Below are 21329 nucleotides of genomic sequence, written 5' to 3'. Positions count from 1 at the left end.
AGTGAGAGCTGCTGATGCTGGAGTCAGAGATAACACAGCGTGGAGCTGGAGGAGCTCAGCAGACCAGGCAGCATCAGAGGAGCAGGAAAGTTGATGTTTCGTGTTGGGACCATTTCTGAAGAAGGGTCCTGACCCGAAACATCAACTTTCTTGCTCCTCTCATGCTGCCGCGCCCGCTCTGCTCCTCTAGCTCCACACTGTTACCTAAGAGATGAAGAATTGTTGCCTCCACAGCCAATGCCATGACTTATATATGTAAGAAGCTTCACACATCATAGGTTGACAACTGCACTATGGTTCAGAGTCTTGCTGAAGGATCAAATAGGACTTTGTGGGCATAGTCCCTTCATGTTCAGGAGTAGCATACACCTCAAGCTCCTCAGTTAGTATGTCTGCTAGAGGCAGAATACCCAAAGGCTCATCTTGAGGTTCAGTGTTGTAAAATACTGCCTGTAAAGATGTTCCATGATGTGATGTTATTTAATATTAGTATAATTAGTACAGTTTCAGCACTATCTCACAAAAGATTCCTCAATGGGATGATGCCTTGCTACCATGAACAAACATCTCAAAAATGATCTCCCGTGTTGTCAGGATTTTACCCTAGTTTTATTGGCCATGCTTGAACCAAGTTTCGCTTCTGTATGACTAGCGAAAAACCCGAGCGGTGAGTTCCATTGCTCCAGTCCTCTCTATTTTGCCTCAGGAACGTACAATCAAATCTTGGAACAATATAATATCTGAATTTAAATAGAAGTGACACAGGGATTCAGTTTATTGGCTGGTCACAGATTTTACATATTCTAGTCTGGGTTTTTTAATGCTTCGTTGCAGACCAGTCATTTTCACAGGTGTTTCAGTTCCTAAAATACAACACTTAGCGCTTTCTTTCCTTACAAACATGTGGCTAAAGAAACAGAAATAAAGGGAGATCATTGCTCAGTCACAAGTCAAAACAATTATGTTTTTGTTTAATATATTTCTGTTGTTTTTACAGAGCAAGAAAGCCATTGGCCCAAATTGTGCTATAATGTGGTATTTCATTCCATTGTCTTTTCTGCTCAAAGTATTTTGCCCTGTAAATTGCTGGAAGTTTGAGCTAAAACAATGTAACAAGTGCAACTGGTATACAGGGACCTAAATGAGCACCAACAGCCTATCTCCTAAATGAATGAGATTTAAAGATTGAGAAAGCAACAAGGAACAATGGGAAACAAAATGGGGTTAATTAAGTTGAAGCAGACATGAAACATGAAGAAAGATCCAAAACAGTAGGAAATAAACAAGTCAGAAAGATAAAGCAATTAAAATGTCAAAACATTCAAAGTTTTAAATATCAAAGAAATCTAAGAATAATTTACTACCTCTAGGAATAAGACGCCACAGTCTCAGTTGCTCCTGTTCCGAATTAAAGAAACTGAGTATAATTTTAAGACACGAATTTCATCATTAAATGGGTCCTCCTGCTGTTAAGAACAAGCCCTAATTTTTGTATAGCAATATTACTTGGCAACCAATGTGTGAGTGCAACAATTTTCTGAAAATCACATGGTTGAGAACAAACTGTCATTTTTGTAAGGCAAACAGTGGAGTGTCGCAAATCATTCAGTTTTTTAAGGTGATTCACAATTCATCTGGCGACTTTTTCACGTTGTATGTTGCTGGGTAATTTAAACGTTAATGATGACAAGTGCCCTTAAACGCATGATTACCTTGGCAGCAAAATCAAGTTTCATGTTTGTGTAAGTGAGAGTCCTTGAGCATATTCTAGGCCTGTCTTTGGGAAAAAGATTTGAAGCCTAACTTTGTAGTAGGGTGTGCTGTTAAGGTTCCCCTTCTCTGCCATCTCCCTTGTGATCTATGCTGTTATCCTGCTGCCACAATCCTTGAAAAAGTTACACCTTGCTGATCTAGGTTTTTAACACGATATTATATTCATAATTACTTTGAAACATACACACTTGGCCCTGAAAATGTAATATTGTATTTGGATGCCAATTTTCTGCACAATTATAAAGCATGAATAGTTTGTTTTTAAAAGCTTGGATATTCTTATTTTAGCTTTCATTTGAATCATTCATTTTTTAGCATCTAAAATTCTTAATTAAAAGTGGAGAATATTTGTAGGTCAATCAGAGGGCGTAAATTTAAAATAATTGGCAGAAGGATTTTAAGGTTCTTGCCAAGATTTGTAGCTCAGATTGTGGATGAGGTTGTTGGCTTGCTTGCTGAGCTGTCTGGTTGTTGTACAGGTGTTTCATCACCATGCTAGGTAACATCATCGGTGCAGCAAATAAACTCCTGCAACCAGTAGGAATCGTGGTAGCACACAAACCCACAGCTGCACTGCAACAAACACTCACAAGGATCAAAGATCCTATACCCATGACATGTAGGACCAACATAATTACAAAATACCTTGCAAAGATGCAACAAACATTACATCGGCCAGTCTGGAAGGAAAATGGCCATCAGGATTCACAAACACCAGCCAGCAGCAGAACGACATGACAAACTTTCCCTCATCTCAGTGCACTCAGACAAAGAAGGCTATTAATTTCACTGGGACAACGTGACTATCCTAGTTCAAGCCAACCACAGACACACACGGGAATTCCAAAAGACCTGGTCTTCAACCTGTAATGCAATCCACAAACATGTGGAATTAGACACCATATACAAACTGACGCAGAAAAGAACCAGAAATGACATGACTCAACTTAACAGACCAGATGATGTAAATACCAAGTGGAGTAGAACAATATCGCTTCATCGGAGGCAGCACCGATGATGTTACCTAGTATGGTGACGAAACGTCTATATGACAACCAGCCAGTTTGGCGAGTAGGCCAACAACCTGTCAGAAGGATTAAAGGGAGCTGAAAATAAATTCTTACACCAAAGATGGTGAAGGTCTGGAACTCACTGCCTAAATAACATTTTAACAATATTGAAATGTGCTTGAAGTGTTGTATCTTATAGGACTATGGGCCAAAAGCTAGCAACTGAGGTTGGGTTGAATGAGCCTTTTTCTTGAAGATGGCACTTATAAGATTGAAAGAATGACCTTCTTCTTTACTTTAGTATGGGCTGGAGAATCTAATTTTTTGGCAATCATAGTGGGTGGCCCACCATAGCCTATGTTGACTCTTTTCACACGATCTTGCAGTCTCATTCATTATCCAACTAGCCACTATGACACCTGACTGAAGGAATCAGATGGCAGGAGAGGTGGTATTGCTCATTGCTTCCAAGAGTTGGCAAACTTTCCACTGTTGGTGCCATATTCAGAAACCAGTTCCTATCACTTCAGATGCTGCAAGCCAGGAACTGCTCTTTACACAATGCTCCTGCACTTTTAGAACCTATAAAATGGCTCAGAAAGGAAAGATAGCACCCTTTCACACACAGGGGCCAAGTGGTGCCAGGGGCTGGGATGGTTAACTGAAGGGAAGCGCTTTGTCCAGCAAACTGCCAAGGGAGGCTAAGCCACCTGTTCCAGCCAGTCTGGTCAAAGATAGCAGCCTGGGATAGTGTGCCATCTAAGGTAAAAGACACTGCATAACAGTGCCAAAAGAAAGGTAATAAACTTCTGTGTTCCAAGCAAAGAATATTCTGAAGTGGAGCTAAGAAAACACAGATCTGAAGAATGAACTTCTGAAATCCTTGCTGGAAGTATCTGGATTCCTATAAAGGTTATTGATATACAGAAGTGGATCAAACTCCAATGCCTGAGAAGGACAATATTACATTTGAAAATAGCAACATTCTTCCCAGAGATATCAACCAGACTATGATTAATAACTAAAAATAGCCTAGTATGATGTTTTGCTACTATATTATTTAATCTTTCTTGTGTTTCAATGTGTAACAATATGTTTCATAGTCTGACTCACATAAAGATTGATAAGAGGCTAGAAAGCATTTACAGAAAGGGCAAGGGATGTCATATCAATCCTGCTCATTATAATTATTATTAATGCAGTTAGAAGATATATTACTATAAGTTCTGTTAAAATTGATTAATGGGCTTCTTTGGTGATAGATTACAGTTTATCAAAGCCTGGGGTTCTAATATTCCAGGCAAATAATTATGATCTTTCTGAATTTGTTATGAGAAATGTTTGTCTGTGTGACATTCCGATACTAGAAAGTATCCACTCCAATGTTTACATTATGGTTGAATACTGACAATAATGTATAATTGAAAATAGAAAAAACACATTACAGTACACCCTCTCCACCTATCTTCTTTACTCTCCATCTTCGGTCCGCCTCCCCCTCTCTCCCTATTTATTCCAGTTCCCTCCCCCCATCCCCCTCTCTGATGAAGGGTCTAGGCCCGAAACGTCAGCTTTTGTGCTCCTGAGATGCTGCTTGGCCTGCTGTGTTCATCCAGCCTCACATTTTATTATCTTGGAATCTCCAGCATCTGCAGTTCCCATTATCTCTCACAGTATCATTCCTTTTGGTTTAGATACGTTATCCAGTATGAAACATATACTGTCATTGCTGGAAAAGTTCAGCAGTTCTGGCAGTATCTCACAGATAAATCATGGAATCCCTACAGTGTGGAAACAGGGCCTTTGGCCCAACAAGTCCACACCAACCCACAGACATCCCACCCAGACCCATCCCCTATGGCCCACCTAATCTACACATCCCTGGATACTATGGGCAATTTAGCACAGCCAATCAACCTAGCATGCACATCTTTGGACTGTGGGAGGAAACCAAAGCATCTGTGAAGAAAAAAATCGGAGTTAACATTTTGGGTCCAGTCAGAACTGATGGTAGCTAGGAGAACATCAGTTTATATGTGGAAATTAGGGAGGGGTGGGGTGTAGGGAGTGAACAATAGGATGAAGGATAGAACCCAAAGAGAGAGAAGAGTTGTTGGACAAAAGAATTGATAATGAACTGGCTAGCAAGGTTCTGAGGAAAGGTCACCAGACCTGAAATATTAACTCTCTTTTCTCCTCCACTGGTGCTATCAGACCTACTGAGCTTTTCCAGCAACTTTGTTTTTGTTCCTGATTTACAGTATCTGCAGTTCTTTTGGTTTTTATTTGGCTAGCAAGGTGAATAGCTGTTGATGGGGACTGTTAGTGACTAACAATAGGTAGTGTGTGATGGCAGGCTATGCGATAACAAGGCTTGGTGTGTGGGGTAGGGTGCAAGAACATGTGAGAGTTTAAGCCCTAAAATTGTTGAATTTGATATTAAGTTCAACAATGGTTGCAGGATCCCGAAGCAGAAAATAAAGTGTTGTTCTTCCAGCTGTGCTGAGCTTTGCTGGAACATACAGCAAGCCTGAGACAAAGGTGTTGGCCAGGGAACAGGGTGGAGTGTTAAAGTTACAGGCAACTGGACGCTCAGAGTCTTTCTTGCGAGCAGAACATAGGTGTTCTGTGAAACAGTCACCCAGGCTATGCTTCGTTTCCCCATTGTAGAGGAGACCACATCGTGAGCTGCGAATGTAGTAAACTAGATTCTGAGAAGTGCAGGTGAAGTGCTTCTTCACCTGGAAAGTATTTTTGTGCCCTTGGATACTGGGGAGGGAGGAAGTAAATGGGCAGGTGCTACACCATTGCCAGTTGCTGGAGAAGGTGCCATGGGGCTGCAGGAGTCTATTGTGGGTGAAAGAAGAGAGGACCAGGGTGTCCCAAAGGGAATAGTTCCTGCAGAAGGCAGACAAGGGAGGGGAGGGTAGTGTCTGGTAGTGGCATCTCACTGGAAGTGGCAGAAAAGGCATCTGATGATCTTCTGGATATAGATGCAGGTGGGATGATGGGTAAGGACAAGGGGAACCCTATTGCCATTGCTGGAGGAAAGAGAGGGGTGAGGGTAGAAGTGCAGGAGATGGGTCAGATTGGTTGAGGACCCTGTTGACTATGGTGCTGGAAGAATGTTCACTTTTCAGAGGCTTGGAATTTTTACAGGAAGCAGGGTGTGAGGATGTAAAGTCCAGGTAGCTGTGGGAGTAGTGGGTTTATAGTGGATATTATTGGCCAGTCTGTCCCCAGAGATGGAAACAGAGATGTTGAGGAAGGGAAGGGAGGAGTCTGAGATAGACCAGATGAAACTGAGGGCAGGGTGGAAATTGGAAACGATATTGATGAAGATTTCCAATTCCTGACAAGAGAGGGAAGCAGCACTGATGATATCATTGATATAATGGAGAAAGAGTTGTGGATGGGGACCAGAATAGGACTGCAACAAGGAGAGTTCCACGTATCCCATAAAGAGAAAGGTATAACTAGGGCCTGTGCAGGTCCCCATGGTCGCCCCTTTGACATGAAGAAAATGAGAGGAGTTAAAAGAGAAGTTATTGAGGGTGAGGACAAGCTCAGCCAAGCGGAGGAGGTGGTGGTGGGTGGGGACAGTTCAGGCCTTTGCTCCAAAAAGAAGCAGAGACCCCTATGACCCTTCTGGTGGGGAATGGATGTGTAAAGGGATTGCACATCCACGGTAAAGAAGAGGAGGCTGGAGCCTGCAAACTGGAAATTTTGAAACCGGAGTAAAGCATCAGAGGATTCACGGATGTACTTGGGTGGGGACTGGACCAGGGAAAGAAGACTGAGTCAGGGTAGGAAGAGATGGGTGCTATGGGGCTGGAGCAGGCTGAAAGAATGGGTCTGCCCAGACAGTCCTGTTTGTGGATTTTTGGAAGGAGGTAGGAGCAAACTGTGGGGGGCTGGGGAATATCAGCTTGGAGGCAGTTCGGGGAAGGTCACCAGATGAAATGAGGTCAGTTACCATAGTTGATACAATGGCCTGATGTATCATGGTGGAGCCATGGTCCCACTTCAACAACGGAGCCACCTTCTTCCTCAACTGAGAATTCCCCAAAATCATTGTTGACTGGGCACTCAGCCGGGTCTGGCCCATCTCCTGTACTTCCACCCTCACCCACTCGCTACACTCCCTTTCAGTTTTTATTTATGCAACGTATACTGATGGTTTTGGATACTTGGCCACAGTAGTGAGAAACTAGTCCATCAAAGTGGCTAAAACAACAAAATAATTGCATTATTTTCTTTATGGCATATCTCACAGTATATCATGTGATGGCAAGACTCTCACATTTGTAACTTACTGCTATGTTGAATGTCATCATGAGCTGTAGCTGAAAATTAGACTCATCAACTTTTGTGTATCAAAGTAAACTATATTTTACTTGGGCCGCCAAATAACATAGGCATCATGTACAGTGAACCCATCATGAGCATATTATTGGATAAACATGAGGGTGGATATCAATGAACATTTATAGACTGATCACTTTCTTTTCATTGTTACTTTCCTTTTCATTAGAATTGATATTTAGATATCTGTTGGTAGTATAGGTTCCATCTATTCCATAAGATGTAGGAGCAGAAATAGGCCATTCAACTCATTGAGTCTGATGCACCAATCAATGGGACTTTTGGCTAGGTTGTAAAATGTAGCCTATCTTCTTATCAATATCTAAAATCACACAATTTAAATGAGACTCCTGCTTCATCCTACCCAACAGAAACCTGCCTCACAAAAATTATGCTGTACTGTGAATTAGATATCTGCAGATGTGTCCAGTTACTAGCTGGTATCAATAATGCCAGAGAAGTCTTGTAAAATCAAGTCTACAGATTACTGATATTGTGATTCCATTGCTAAGATACTTTCAGTTGTGGATGGTCCTTTAGAAGGCTTCTTGGAAGAAATCAACTGCAGGAAATGTAATTGGTAAAAGAAAAGGTTGAAATTAAGTGTAACATGTGGAAAATGTGGTGGGCTAGAAACAGCCGTGCATGTACAGTTTTATTATGAGTGGAATTTTTCACAGTAAGTTTTATAAGGACAGAATTGCTGTGGCATACAATGTAGATTTTATTAATCCATTGCTAACATGAGTTATGAAATTGCTAAGATATTGTTCCTCCTGCAACATATTTACACCTTGATCAGATTAAAAAATTATATGTCCCTGAAGCAGCAGCTGTGGCAAGATCAGGTGCTCTGCAAATAAAAACCCTCAGTATTGGTGCAGCAAGCTTTCTTCTTGTTTGTGCAGGTAGAAGAATGGCCTGGATTTTACAATCAGCACTAAAGTGAGGATACTCACCACTGACCCAAACAAACTGCCCACAAAAACTAAGGATCTTTGGCCCAGTTTAAATCTAGCACCAAATCAAGGATGTCTCAGTGAAACAACTCTTGCCTGCCACAAGCAGGAAGGGAGCTAATCAGGTTGAGGTGTTCACACATAACAAACCAAGAAGTTAACAAGATAACGTGGAGCTGGATGAACACAACAGGCCAAGCAGCATCTTAGGAGCACAAAAGCTGATGTTTCGGGCCTAAACCCTTCACCAGAATATATTTCACTTTTAATCTAAGTTTTCAGACAGATAAATACATTAACATAAATACTAAAATAAACAAATTTTATAAGCTCAGAGGAAATTTTTAAACAAAATATGTGTAATTTTATTGTTATGTACAAGTTTCATATTCCACAAACCTCTGAGTGTGTGAAGCAATATTTATGGAGTTAGTGTGCCATTAAAAATCCAGTTACATATCACTCAGTAAAGTGTTTTAAAATGCTGATTTCTAAGTGATAACGTTCTCTGCCTCAACAGAGCATCGTCTGGAGAAGTATGATGTAACTGATGCAACTTCTGGTTTTCTGACATTCTACACATGTGTGAACTCCAGACCTTGCTGATAGTTTTAGTGACGTAATGATGGCAAATAGTGACAGTTTCAGTGTCAAACTCTGGGATAAAGATATACAAAAATCAAGCTTTTTCCAGTCGTGTATTCTGCTTGGAATCGCTCTGACCTAAGACGCAGGGAGTCTCAAGAGACTGTGGCCCAGTGTTCCAACATTCATGTCCAACAGGTGGAAATTTCACTATTTCCAATTTAATATCTACACATCACTTGAACAGTTACATTTACTGAAGATGCAGTAATTTCTATCTGAGATTGTTGACACAATTACTCAGCAAGAGAATGTGAGGTCATTTTGTGCTACCTTACTCAAGTTTTTAACTTTGAAACACTTTCTCCTTGCTGGGCTGCAACCAATGCTAATGAAGCCCATTTATGTTTTGTGATGAATGTGTAGCTCCCACCAACCAGGTGCAAATACCACCCTGGATACTTCTCCAGAAGTCAGAGACAGAGCTTCAGTTTTAGATTGCAGGTGCTGTCTTCAATAGGCCCAAACCCAACCATTAAGACTTTAGAGCACGATTCTCCAATAAGCCAGTGGTGACTCCATCCAGAGGTGAATATCTTCCTAAAGTGTAAAGCAATATTTAAAGTCCATAATTTAGTCTGTTTATACCAGGGCTGACTGGAGTGTGATTTAACCACTTGAATATTATCAGGTGTGACTTTTGACCTTGTCCATTCCAACCCAATACCAGCACCTTCACATCATACTCAAATATTATCAAATGTAGAAAAGCTATGCTGAGCCTAAGGTCACTCCAAAAAGCAAGTCCAGACATTTTAACATGGGAATTCCCAAAGGAAATATTTGTACAATTTTCAAAGGAATAGGCAATATATTAATGGTTATTGGTTGATCTGCTATGATGTTGCAGATTCTGCAGCTTCTCCAATTTGGGAAGGGAGGTTTTAATTACAATGTGAGAAGTTACATCGGTTGTTTTCATTGTAAATGTGACATAGATAATGGAAAATGTTGGCAGAAATAGGTATAGATTTATAAAAATATATTATAAATAGAAAGAAACATCTGTAAAAGCAGTGAAGGTATTCTTATTACCTCTCAAGCATTTACAGCATGCCAAATGTTACAAGTGTACAACTGCTCACTTCGTTAGACAGAAACAGATAGTTACTATCCCAAGCATGCAGCAGTGTTGACAAAACCTGTCTTTTATCACAACCCATTTCTGCCACACAAAATGCCATTGTTATAAAAAGATTTAATAACTAATTGATTTTTCCATGCTCTGTTCATTCTGTCTTGGACCCCACAAAGACTTTCATCAACACACATCCTCTCATATCTTGAGATATAAACCTGTGCAGGGCACAAACATTTTGCATTGCTATTCCCAGTAGTACATGAAGTCATCCACTACATGAAGTCTGCAATTTCAATTTTACTGCATTATTTTCGACTAGAATACGATTCAAGGCTTTAAATCTTACAAATGATTTGTAATTATTGTGTAGAGCTACTACTATGGACAGCTAAATTGGATGGATTTTTAAATATCAAAGACATTGTAAGTTATTGAATAATGTGGGAAAATGGCATTGAGGTAGGCAGAAAGCCATGGTTTTGTTAAACGGTCAAGCAGGCTTTAAGGGATGTGCAAATGGCCTCCTCCCTATCCTATTTGCTACACTCCTTAATCATCTGGTTGTAAAGGGAGTGTTGAGATTGCTGTGTTGCCACCTGCATAGCTACACATTTAGCAGAGGACTCCAGACAGTCCAAGTGCTAGCTAGGACATGTAGTAGAATGCAAAACTTTCCAGCCTTTTTGTATTTTTTAAACATTTTATTTAACTGTATTGAAACTTATTGAAATCATGGCAAAAAAGTAAACACTTGTATTTATAGTCCACGTTATTAAGACATTTCACAAATAACTTAGAGTTTGATGCTTAGCGTTTATCAAATTATTTTGAAGTATCAGAGACTTTTCTGTTAAAAGCAAATACCACAGCTACTTTTGCACGCTGCATATTCCCCGAAAGAGCAAAATAAGTTGTATTTAATCTACTTCTGTTAGTGTTGGATAAGAGAGGAATGTTGGCCAGGACACCAAGAAAACATCCTGCTTTTTTTCAAATCATGCTGTGAGATCTTTTCACATTCTAAATAACAAAAGAAGAAGGCTTGGCACTACATCTAATTGATGGTACTACCAATGATTTCTACACTGGATTGTCAGTCTCACATTTCAGTCTTGGAGGGGAAATAACCCCACAGTCTCCCACTCACCCAAGCTTGCCACAAGATATGAACTGACACCATCAAAAAATTGTGCAAATCATCTTGCTACCTAGGCCTTAAGGCAAACTGCGAGGAACATGACTTCAAAAAGCCTGATAGCTCATGATCATTGTACAGTCAGAAAGTGGATTTTCAATGTGTATAGTCTTTTTCCTTGTGCGGGAGAACTTGCAGACTGGGTCAAAGTTGTTCTCTGTGGTGTGCACCATTATTAAAGTTTTAAGAGTTAGAATTGACTTGTGGATTTTCTTGCTGGCAACAAAAGTGATGGGTCAAGCAACCTTTATGGTGAAAACAGACCAGTTAAGTTTGCAAGAGTGAGCTGTTTTGGAAGTATCATCCACATTCAACACACTAATTGGCCTGTTTTCAACAGATACTGTTTGACCTGTTCAGTGTTTCCAATACATATTTGGTTTTTTCTGATTTACAAACACGGATGGTTTCTGGTCCTCTCAATGACCCACTGTTTATTTAATGTGCAGAATGTTATAAATCAGAAAAATCCCAGAACTGAACCCCAATCTGTCCTGAATTGCTGATTCTAGAACAGTGATCAAGATGCTACAACCAATTTCCCAAGTCCTGGATTAGGTAAGGGAAATTGGCCACGTACCTTTTAATGAACCTACACATAAAACTTTGCTACAAGTATTCATTAGTAAAAACAAGGTGCAGTGATGATGTAAAAACCAAAAGAACTGTGGATGCTGTAAATTAGTAGCAAAAACAGGAGTTGCGAGAAAAGCTCAGCAGGCCTGGCAGCATCTGTAAAGTTCTTCAGAACTGAGTAGGGTTCACCAGACCCAATATGTGGGTCTAGGCCCGAAACGTCAGCTTTTGTGCTCCTGAGATGCTGCTGGGCCTGCTGTGTTCATCCAGCCTCACATTTTATTATCTTGGATTCTCCAGCATCTGCAGTTCCCATTATTACCAATACGTTAACTCTAATTTTTCTTCACAGATGCTGCCAGACCTGCTGAGATTTTCCAGCAACTTGCTTTTGTGCAGTGATGATGTGATGCTTCTATGGTTAAATGACTCTATTAACATTAATGAATAAGGATACAATATGAATAAATCCCAGTTATTTATATCTGTATTCCCAGAATCCAACTGAGGAAGAAATCAGGTGAAAAAATATTTTACAGAATTAATTCTCCAATGACCTTACCATCAAACTTAACCCCAGGTAATTTCAAATTATTTATTGCAGAATGAACATCATCCTCTGAAATAAAAGAAAAATCAGCAGCCAAGGTCTTATTACAATGGTTGAAGAGCAGAAAGCATTACATGTGTAGAAATCACATGGGAGAATGGCATGAATTTGCTTTCTTCTCTGAAAACCCAGGCAGACAAATGAGAGGCCTCCTTGTGCACCAAATAGTTCTGTAGCTTGCATTTATGAATGCAGCATAATTTTGGCAACAGCAGCATGTACAATCATTTTATTTTATTTTATTTTATTTTATGTTATAAATGAAGAAAGTTTCAAACATTTGTGCAACAACTCATGAATCTCTCACTTCTTTGCAACCTGGCTCCACTGCATTCACTGAACTCCTTGGATAGTAGAACAGGGAGATGACGGTCGAGTGGTATTACCACTATGTTATTAATCTCGAAACCCATGTAATGTTCTGGGGACCTGGGTTTGAATCCCACCATGGCAGATGGTAGAATTTGAATTTGATAATAATTTATAATTAAGATGACCATGAATCAATTGTTGGAAAACCCACCTGGTTCACTAACAACCTTTAGGGAAAGAAATTGCAGTCTTACCTGGTCTGGCCTACATACAACTCCAGACCTACAGCAATGTGATTGACTCTTAACAGCCCTCTGGGCAGTTAAGGATGGGCAATAAATGCTGGCCTGGCCAGTGAAGCTGACATCCCCTGGATTATTTTGTTTAAAACGGCTGTGGGCATTATGATTAATGAGAGGTTAGGGCTGAGGTGAAAGTGTGTGTGTTGGCACCTGTGTTGAATTGGGACCAAGTCCTTGGATGATAAACCAAGAAGTGTTAGGGCCTGTGACATGGGGTTGTCAAGAATCAGGGAGTGATACGTCCTGGAGGAAGAGGTTGGATGTTAGGATCAGGGGAGGAAGAATTGGCTTGGATTAGAGGTGGTGGTGTAGAGAGTTGGGTATCAGGGCACCGGGGCATTAATGAATAGGACCCAGGAAGAAGTGAATTATGGGTGTTTGGGGGTGTGTGTGTGGTAAGAACTGTGATAGAACACAGGGCAAGGAAATGACCACTGAGCATTAAGCCCTGGGAGATTTGATGGGGTAAGAACTGTGATAGAACCCAGGGAGGAGTAGATGAGTTCTTGGCTTATTACCAGCTGAGAATGGATGAATAATGGAGATTAGTATGCTGCAGGGAGGTGTGTTAGGGTCTGGGAAATGGGGCAAGTACTGATGTTAGTACCTGGGGAAGGAGTGACTGTTGAGCGTTGGGACACATGGAGAAAGGAGTGAACTCTGGGTGACAGGACCTATGATTGGACAAGGGGTAAATACTTGGCAGCAGGGCTGGAGCATTAGGACATGGTGAAAGGGGCGACTACTGTGCATCAGGATCTGCAGTTAGGGCATTAGGGCATAGGGAGGAGATGAATGAAGGGTGTTGGAACCAAGAAATGGAGTATTAGGAGCATTGGGAGGGCATAAAGACTGGATGGACATCTGGATGGGGAGAAGGCTTTAAAACATTGAAAAATAAAAAGGTAGGAGCAGGAATAAGCCAATCATCACCTGGAGCCTGCTCCACCATACCCTAATTACTCCCACATTCCTTGATCACTTTAGCACAAGGGCTATATCTACCTCCTTAAAGGCTGGATCTGTGTGGGCATTAGGATCCTGAGGAGGGGTTATGCTCTGGGCATCAGGAACCAGGAGGAGGGTTTTAGGCCCGGGGGGAGGGGATGGCAGGGGGTTTGAAATGTGGAAGGGGCATTAGGACTCTGACTGGGACGGATCATGCTTTGGTCCCAGGGAGTAAACAGGATCCGGGAGGAGTCTTTAGGACGGGATTTGGTTGGTTTTGGGGCCTAGGGATGGGGTCTACATGACAGGGATAGGGTATTTGCGATGCGGGAACGTTTGGGATCCTTGAGAGGGTCTTTGTTATCAGGCCGGGTTTTGGAACATGGGAGGACAGGATGGGAGTGTTTAAAACCATGGAGGGGTCTTTAGGACCCAGTAAGGGGTATTTGGTCCCTCGAGGGGGTGTTTAGAATCCGAGGGTGTTATTGGGACCCGGTGGAGCGGGGTATGACCCTTGTTTGTATTCCCCGCTCCCCCAACCATTGGCCGTGTGCGCCTGCGCGGCGCAGCTTGTTTGTTGGAGGTTTTTTTCACTCAGCTCCGAGTGAAGAGCCGAGGGATCGGCTTCGAGATTTCACACCTTTTCACCCCCCCCCCCTCCCCGCAACCACCACTGCCTATCATCCACTCCTCAAAAAAAACACGAATATTCTAGTTATCGTTTCCCGGGGGGAAAGAAGAAAAAGGGGATAATTTTAGTTTCACTTTATTTTCACTGACAGGCGAAGGGAGCTCCTTCCGGCAGAGAGCGGGATAATGATGCGCCAGATACAGGGAGAGCATGGAGTTGGGGTCGGGGTCGAGTCGCTTTGCTGAATAATCCCAGGGCGAGGGGCGCCTGGTAGCGGCCTGCAGAGCGGGGGGGAGGAGGAGGTGAATAGGAGGGGGGGGGGGGGGGGGGAGGCGCTGCTCGCTCCCGCGGGGCTGTTAACAGCTTGCGGCCTAGTCGCCGTGCGTGTCTTCCCCCCCACCAACTCCACAATACCAACCGCCCCCCCTACACACACACCTCTCCACCCCCAAGCCCAAAACCTAACCCCTCGCCCTCCCACTTTCGCACGCTCAACTTGCTGAGACCTTCCCTTTCCTCCTCCTCCTTCCCTCTTCCTCGCTGCCGCCGCACCACCATCACCATGGCAGAGGAGCAGCCACAGCCGGAGCCCGGGCAACAGCCTCGCAAACAAGAGGGCACCGGGGCTTTGCCGTCTCTGGTGCCTGGGCTGTCACAGTCGGAGGCGAGTGCACTGCAGCAGAAACTGAAATACTTGATCTGGTAAGCGAGCAAAAAATTGGGGCCTGCTTGGTAAACAAGTCCGTGCCTGTCCCCTGAGCAATATATATGTATGTATAAAAATGAGAATGTGTGTTAATATTGCACACTCGTCTTTCATTGACAGGTTATGTTTTATATGTTTGATTATGGCGTTTTCTTAGGAAGATCTGTACATTGTTTTTGCTTTAGGTTTTGATTTGCACGCTATCGATTATGTTTTTAGGTTTTGTTGTTCATTGGATTGGAGGGGGATGGGATTTTTTGTCTTTTTCAAAGGCGTACAATCCTGCAGTTTATAGATGACAAAGTGGAGATCCCTAATGTTTTGCTGCATTTGTGTTAAAATAGCAAGACGTTACCGCTACGGTACTTCTTCTCCCCCCCCCCCCCCCTCCCCACCACCAAAACCCGTCCGATTAGGATTTAAAGAGTGTTAAAAATTGTTGATGGATGTGCCCGTAAATGTTTGTTTGAGTAAAAATGAGTGAGTTCCAACTTGTTAACTTGTGATTTGGAAAGATGTTCCAGAAAAGAAAAAGCAGGATTAAGCTGGAACTACTGCCAGATGTCTGCATTTCACATCATAACATATTAGTTATGTCCTGACAACCTACGTTTGAAGGTTTCGATCTTTTATGTTTAGCATTTATGGGTGTTTTTAAAATAAAATCAAAAATATTTGCAATGTATGTGTTTCATATTGCAAAAATAATTTTTAGGTGCATAGATAAACTTTTTTCAGCCAACAAATTATTGTTTTAATCACATCAAGCTCCCTCACTAGGCACGGTGGCCTAGGTTGACTCAGTCCAACAATGCATTGACTAAAAAAGTCTTTGTGTTTAAGTTCCTCCATTGCCATTACCTTTCATCATAAACCCCAGTCCTACTGCCCTATGGAAAAATCTCATCATTCCAATTTTGGTCTCTTGTGAATCCTTGACTTCCTTTCTTCCATTGGTAGCTGTGCCATCATCTATTTTATATGCCTAGGAGTTCTGGAATCTGTTCTGAAACCTTTCAACCTCTCTCTTCTATTAACATGCTATTTTACAGCTACTTTTTGGTCAGATGATCAAGCCATAGTCAAATATCTCCCTGCAGGGCTTATTTGTAACGCATTGTCTTATAATGTTGCTATGAAAAGTTCGAGCATTGCAACTTGTTAAAAATGACAAATATTAGTTGTTGTGAGATTTAACAATGAGCAACCCATGAGCATCTCCTTTTCACTGAGTCCTTTTCATTATCAACCATCTAACAGTTTTAAATGATGCAAGTATTTAACATTTTCAGTTAGTTGTTATTGTACAGCATTTGTTGTGAGAATGTACATTGAATGTCCACCCTTTGTCATTTGTAAGTTACATTGAACCACCATAACGAAACGACAGCTGTACACCAACATCTACAGCCTTTTGCATGGAATTGGGATCAAATCCATTGACCAGAAATGGTCTAGAACTAATATAGCATACTGGAGTTCATCAGTTCTCCCCACGTTTTTTTTTGATTTGTGTGTTTGTAATTTGTACTAGTGGTTTGTAGTCAGTCAGTTAATTGGTTTCTTACAGGGTTGTTTCTTGGACTTATCTAATTTGGACATGAAAGTAAATTTTGCCAGCTGTTGGTTGGGCTAACAAATTGAGGAACCTGCAGAAGTGAAATGGATGTTTTTGACCTCGTCAGCTCATCTTGCTTTGCTGGAAACACATCTATTGTTTAATAACATAACATTGATAAGTGGTAATTTGCACTTCAGAAGTAGGTTGATTTGTCAGAAATAGTTTCAAAATAAATGCAATTTTGTATCTCTGCTGTGCAATAGTGATGTAGATTAATTTAAAGCTGGAGTATTTTTCTTCCATATTAAACCACGCATTTAAATCAAAGTAAAAATGGCCCTGGATCAGTAAAATACCTTGACTGAATTGCAGAGGCTGAAAAAGAATTGTTGAGCTGCTTCTGCGCCTGTATTTTATCATATATTCTAGGTTGTATTTTTATTAGAAGCTTCAGATTAAAATACTTGATGGGGAGGGATTCACAAGTAGAAAAGTTTCTATCAGATGATTTCTGGAACTCCTTTTACTCAATTTAAAAAAAAGGCATAATATTCAGTTGAAGAGGATAGTCATGATTAGTAATCAGCTGGTTAGGTAGACAACAGCAAGCAGTGGTACACGAGGAGCCTAGGTGGCAGCTTTTTTTTAATGATCAGCTGACATTGGAGTGGCTATTGTTTCTTTTTAGATGATGCAAAGGATATGTGTGTTTTAGCATTTCTTAATTTTAAAGATAATGCCAAATTGTTAATGGTGGCAAATCATAATTATCAGTGTCTAAAAAGCTTCTTTCTGGCAATGATACCTTTTTTAAAGCAGTGATGTGCAGTTTGACATAAATAAGCTAGGGATGTCACCTCTAAATAGAGAGAGAATTCTAACATTTTATTTTGACATTGATTGATCTAAATCAGTAGCAGTGTCTGGAATTTAGGCTTCTCTCTTTTCAAAAAAAATGGAGGGAGTGCCAACAAAGGCTGTCAGTGATTGCAGAGTTAAGACTATGGCACTTTTCTGACTTGTGCAAAGACAAGGATGATTTAAAAGAATGAGGTGTTTGCTGTATTTAGACTTCACATTTTCTTTTGAGTGCAGCTAAGAGGGCCATTGTTTCAAATTGAGGAAAATTATTTAAAAAATGGAAAGTTCAGGCAAGACTTGAGTTACAGCAGTGACACATGAAATGGATTCTATACTAGTAAAGTGGTGAAACAAAATAATTGTAATGTTTAGGGGATTAAAATAAGAGCTAGCTAAGCTTATGTCTGCTAATACGATCCAGGGTTATTAAACATTGAAATTTGTTGAGGGAGGCCTTTGGGAGTTGAATGAGTAATCTAGATGGAACATTGTGAATTTACAGTTAGTGTCTACCAGTGCCTTCACTGTGATGTTGTCCATGGAAAATTGGAGTAAGGGCATATTCCTCAATGGCAGTATAAGTATGGGATCAGAAGTTAGTAGATTGTAAAACAAATTATGGATTACTTGTTGATGTGTAGTCATGTTGCACATAGAAGTTTGGGAGTAATTGTATGGGAGTTAAAGTTAGGAACATAATTGAAACAGGCTGTGGTGGTTTGATACAATTTTAAAAGAAATCTATCTGTCTTGTATTCTGAATCCCTGCATTCACACTTATGGTAATTGTTTTTTTAAAAACTTGCTGTGCTGTAATTACATGCTCCGACCACTGATAACACAATGCCTCCAGTGGTCGGATAGAAGTGTGTAAAAAGCTTACATACATATTCATTGACAGCATATGAATTTACAATGCAGACATTTAAAGAGGCTTCTGACAATGTGACAATTTTAATATACATTGTTAAATAAAATTTTTAGAAAATTTATTTATGGGTGTTTGTTTCTTCTTGCAATAATACTTTTTGGATTTAGGCAAACCATTTGAATTGAGAGCCCCTGAGAAAACTGTTGGATGCAAGTATTTGTTCTGCTTCTCTAATTTATTCATTTATATTTGCATAGTCATGTATAACCCACAATGGCATTCTAATGTCTGTGTTATGAGTTTTCAGTAGACTAATGCCTTATGCACAAGGTACTGGAATAAATGGGAGAAATTTTAACATGGAATAATCAGAATAAGAGTACCTTCACCATCTAGATTATAAATATAGATAACAAAACATGGAGGAATGCTTAGAAGGGAGTATTGAATGAAAGGCCAAGGATGTGGGAGGGCAGAATTGTCAATGACTGATAAGAGTAAATGAAGAGCTATCGCATGACTATGCATCTTAAGTTTGTGTTACAGCTGTTGGAGCATTTGCACTTCCTCTGTTTGTATTATGGCAGACTTGTATCCAACAACATCTTTAGTTACAATCAGCATCCCTGCTGTATCTATGAAGACAGCTGCTTTTTTAATGCAAAACAAATAATCATTATACTTTGTTATGTAACCAGATTGGATTTTAAATACAGGTACTCAGCTTACAATTTAGGTTTCCTCTTGTACTTGTGAGTGACAATTTCCCTTCTGCCCAAATATCTGCCATTGTCTCAGATGCGAGTGTTGTAGTTATTTTGTTGATAGTTGCAATAATTGTTCTGCTTTCTGTCTTGGATATTTTGTCATATTTAGTTAACCATATATTCAATACGCGGTTCCCCTGTTTTCCTGCAGCAGTTTCCATTTTGTACACCCTTAAAACTCTCCTGACAATGGTATTCCCATAACATTACAGTATTATGCACGATGCAAATTCTATTATTTGCCGCATGTAGTCTTTGCAACCTAATGTACCTTTTTAAAGAGAGAAATTTAACCAGTGTGCAACAGAAAACCTTTGGGTCTGATATCAAACCAAACCAAACCAAACCGCATACTTGAAATCTGAAATAACAGCAGAAAATACTCAAAGAACTGTGCCTGTGGAAGGAGAAACTGAATTAACATTTCAGATTAGAGCTCTTGTTGAAAGATCACCAGTTCAGAATCTAGCTCTGATGACATCTTCTTGAAACCTTAACCCTAATTGTATCTTTACAGATGCTGTCAAACCTATTGAATATTTCCAGCATTTTCTGCTTGTGTGTGTTTTGGATCTACCAAGAGAGCATTTATCTAACAAATTAGCTTAAAGTTGTGTTCTTAAGACCCTGAACCTATCTTTTTAATGACTGCCATTGTTCTGAAAAGAAATTACCTTGGAGTGCTGCAGTAAAATATTTAATTCTAATTGTCATATGAAGTTTAAAATATTTTCATTAAAATCAAGGTGCTCTTAATACACCTTTTTAAGAAAAGAAACATCATAAGCAGGTGATCTTGTTCTGTTTTCCCGGTAGTCCAGAGGATAGAATTGAAAGGGAGAGCAGTGCAAGTGGAGAAAGTGTGATTATTCCCCCTCTCCAAAATTTAATATTGATCTGTAGCTTCTGTAGAGGATTTTTTTGTTATTTGTTCATGGGATGTTAGTGTCTACGCCAGTATATATTGCCCACTCCCAATTTCCTCGAGATGGTGGTGAACTATTCTCATGACCCACTGTAATCTTCATGGTGTAAGAACGCTCAATGTTGTTAGGAAGGGAGTTCCAGGATTTTGACCCAGTGAAAGTGAAAGAATGTTGGTATAAATCCAAATCAGGGTGGTGTGTAGCTTGGAGGGGAACTTACAGGTGGCAGTGTTCCCATGCATCTGCTTCCCTTGTCCTTCTCTAGGTGTTAGAGGTTGTGGGTTTAGAAAATATTGTCAGAGGACAATGGTGAGTTATTCTGTAGAATTATTTTGTAGTTCAGGTATATGCGTCATTTATTTTGAGGGAGAATTTCTTAAATTTTTCTTGTTTTACTAATTGTGACTAGCTTGATCTATACTGTTAATTTAATTTTAGAAGCAACAGTATATAAAATTTTTATGTGACTACCTGAGCTGTGTATATGCTTTTTCAAATGTGGTCCAGTCAAAATATTTGAACTAGGACAGGTGCTGAATGTGTTGGTGGTTTAGACCCAGAAGTGTTGGGAACAATTTTGACATAAACATCATGCCTTAAAACATATTAAAGCACATTGACTGAGCCATGATAAGTTGCGCATTTGAGGCCGCTTTTGGAGCATTTATGCAAAGATAAAGTGCTGTCTTGGCTGGTAATCTGGATACACTTTTTGGAGGTGGGAAGTGACACTTATTCATGCACTCATAATTCAAACAACCATATTTTCATGCTTTGGTTTGTGAGAAATCAATGTGTGCTCATCATAGAATTAACAAGTTCCTTTCTTTTATTCTTTTAATCCTGTGTTCATACCATTTGTCGCTAAGTTGCCAACAGGCAGAAACCATCTTCTTTACTGTTTACATTCTCAAAACCTTTTGTCATTTTGACAGCTTACTAGATCTCTGTAAACTTTCTTCAATCCACTGAAATGGTTCTAAATTTTCCAACCTTCATTATAGCCATAAGTTGTCATGTCTGATATGTTTTCCAGTGTTTTAATAGCCTTCCTAAGACGGAGTACTTGGAACTGTAATCAGTAATTGTGCTGTTATATTTTTATAGGCATTCGACAGCATTTTGCTGTTTTGTTTTCGGTGCCCAAGTATTTAATCCAGAATCCCACTTTTCTTTTCAACCTACCCTTGTATGTTTAAAGATCAGCAAATAAATCCTTAGATTTCCACT

At 40.3% G+C, this 21329-nt stretch overlaps 1 protein-coding gene across 2 annotated transcripts in view; it reads left to right on the top strand.

Annotated features, from left to right (window-relative positions):
- Nucleotides 1-14775: 14775 nt before the first annotated feature.
- LOC125467216 (DNA-binding protein RFX7-like) overlaps nt 14776-21329 on the top strand; it is a 77916-nt gene continuing 71362 nt past the window's right edge. For both annotated transcript variants that reach the window (XM_059639200.1, XM_059639199.1), the window contains exon 1: nt 14776-15109. In XM_059639200.1, coding sequence (XP_059495183.1) covers nt 14970-15109 — 140 coding nt within the window. In that variant the 5' untranslated portion in view covers nt 14776-14969. The remainder of the gene's footprint in view (nt 15110-21329) is intronic.

The sequence above is a fragment of the Stegostoma tigrinum genome, chromosome 33 (genome assembly GCF_030684315.1).
Source record: "Stegostoma tigrinum isolate sSteTig4 chromosome 33, sSteTig4.hap1, whole genome shotgun sequence".
NCBI lineage: Eukaryota > Metazoa > Chordata > Chondrichthyes > Orectolobiformes > Stegostomatidae > Stegostoma > Stegostoma tigrinum.
The sequence above is the reverse complement of the archived record's forward strand: the minus strand, read 5'-3'. Positions and strand labels throughout refer to the sequence as shown.